The sequence below is a fragment of the Tupaia chinensis genome, unplaced genomic scaffold, assembly GCF_000334495.1.
Source record: "Tupaia chinensis unplaced genomic scaffold, TupChi_1.0 Scaffold000558_1, whole genome shotgun sequence".
Taxonomy (NCBI): Eukaryota; Metazoa; Chordata; class Mammalia; order Scandentia; family Tupaiidae; genus Tupaia; species Tupaia belangeri.
The window spans coordinates 1,943,284-1,943,773 of NW_006160070.1; the positions used below are offsets into that span (position 1 = coordinate 1,943,284).

A 490-nucleotide genomic window follows, 5' to 3' on the forward strand; every position below is an offset into this window, starting at 1 on the left:
GGGTGAAAGGAAACCCGGGGGAGCGGGAGCCCGGAGCGTGTAGGAAGGCGCCCGGGGCGGCGTAGACGGCCGGGCCAGGGCTCGGGGCCATCGCCAAGCTCTGGTACATCTCGGCGTGGTCTTGACCTGTAGAAAAAGGCAGGCGTCCAGGTCACACCCCTGCGCCCTCCGCTCACTTTTGCCTGCAACGGGCGGGCACTCTCCCGCTCCCCAGTGGGCGCGTTCCTCGGGCTGGTCGGGCAGGTCCAGAACGCGAAGACGGGCAGGCGGGTTTCCTGTGAAATCCGCGGTGCAGCCCACCTCCTCGACCACCCTCGCCCTGGGAGCCGGGTCCGTGGAGGCTAGGAAGGGCCGGCCCCACACATCCTGGGTCGCAGGGCTCCCTTGTGGCCCGCCCCGCTGGCTGGGCTGGAGGGGCACTCGTTGTAGGGTGAGTGTGCACGCTGCGCCGGCGTGGGTCAGAGCTAGGAGGGCTGGGGGCGGGCTGGGG

The 490-nt window shown here is 70.8% G+C and overlaps 1 protein-coding gene across 1 annotated transcript in view; it reads right to left on the reverse strand.

Annotated features, from left to right (window-relative positions):
• The window catches only part of GATA5 (GATA binding protein 5), a 9,737-nt gene that overhangs the window by 8,497 nt on the left and 750 nt on the right, over positions 1-490 (reverse strand). Inside the window, exons 2-3 of the mRNA XM_006157731.1 lie at positions 177-319; positions 15-126 (exon numbers count right to left, since the gene is read on the reverse strand). Coding sequence (XP_006157793.1) covers positions 15-126; positions 177-319 — 255 coding nt within the window. The remainder of the gene's footprint in view (positions 1-14; positions 127-176; positions 320-490) is intronic.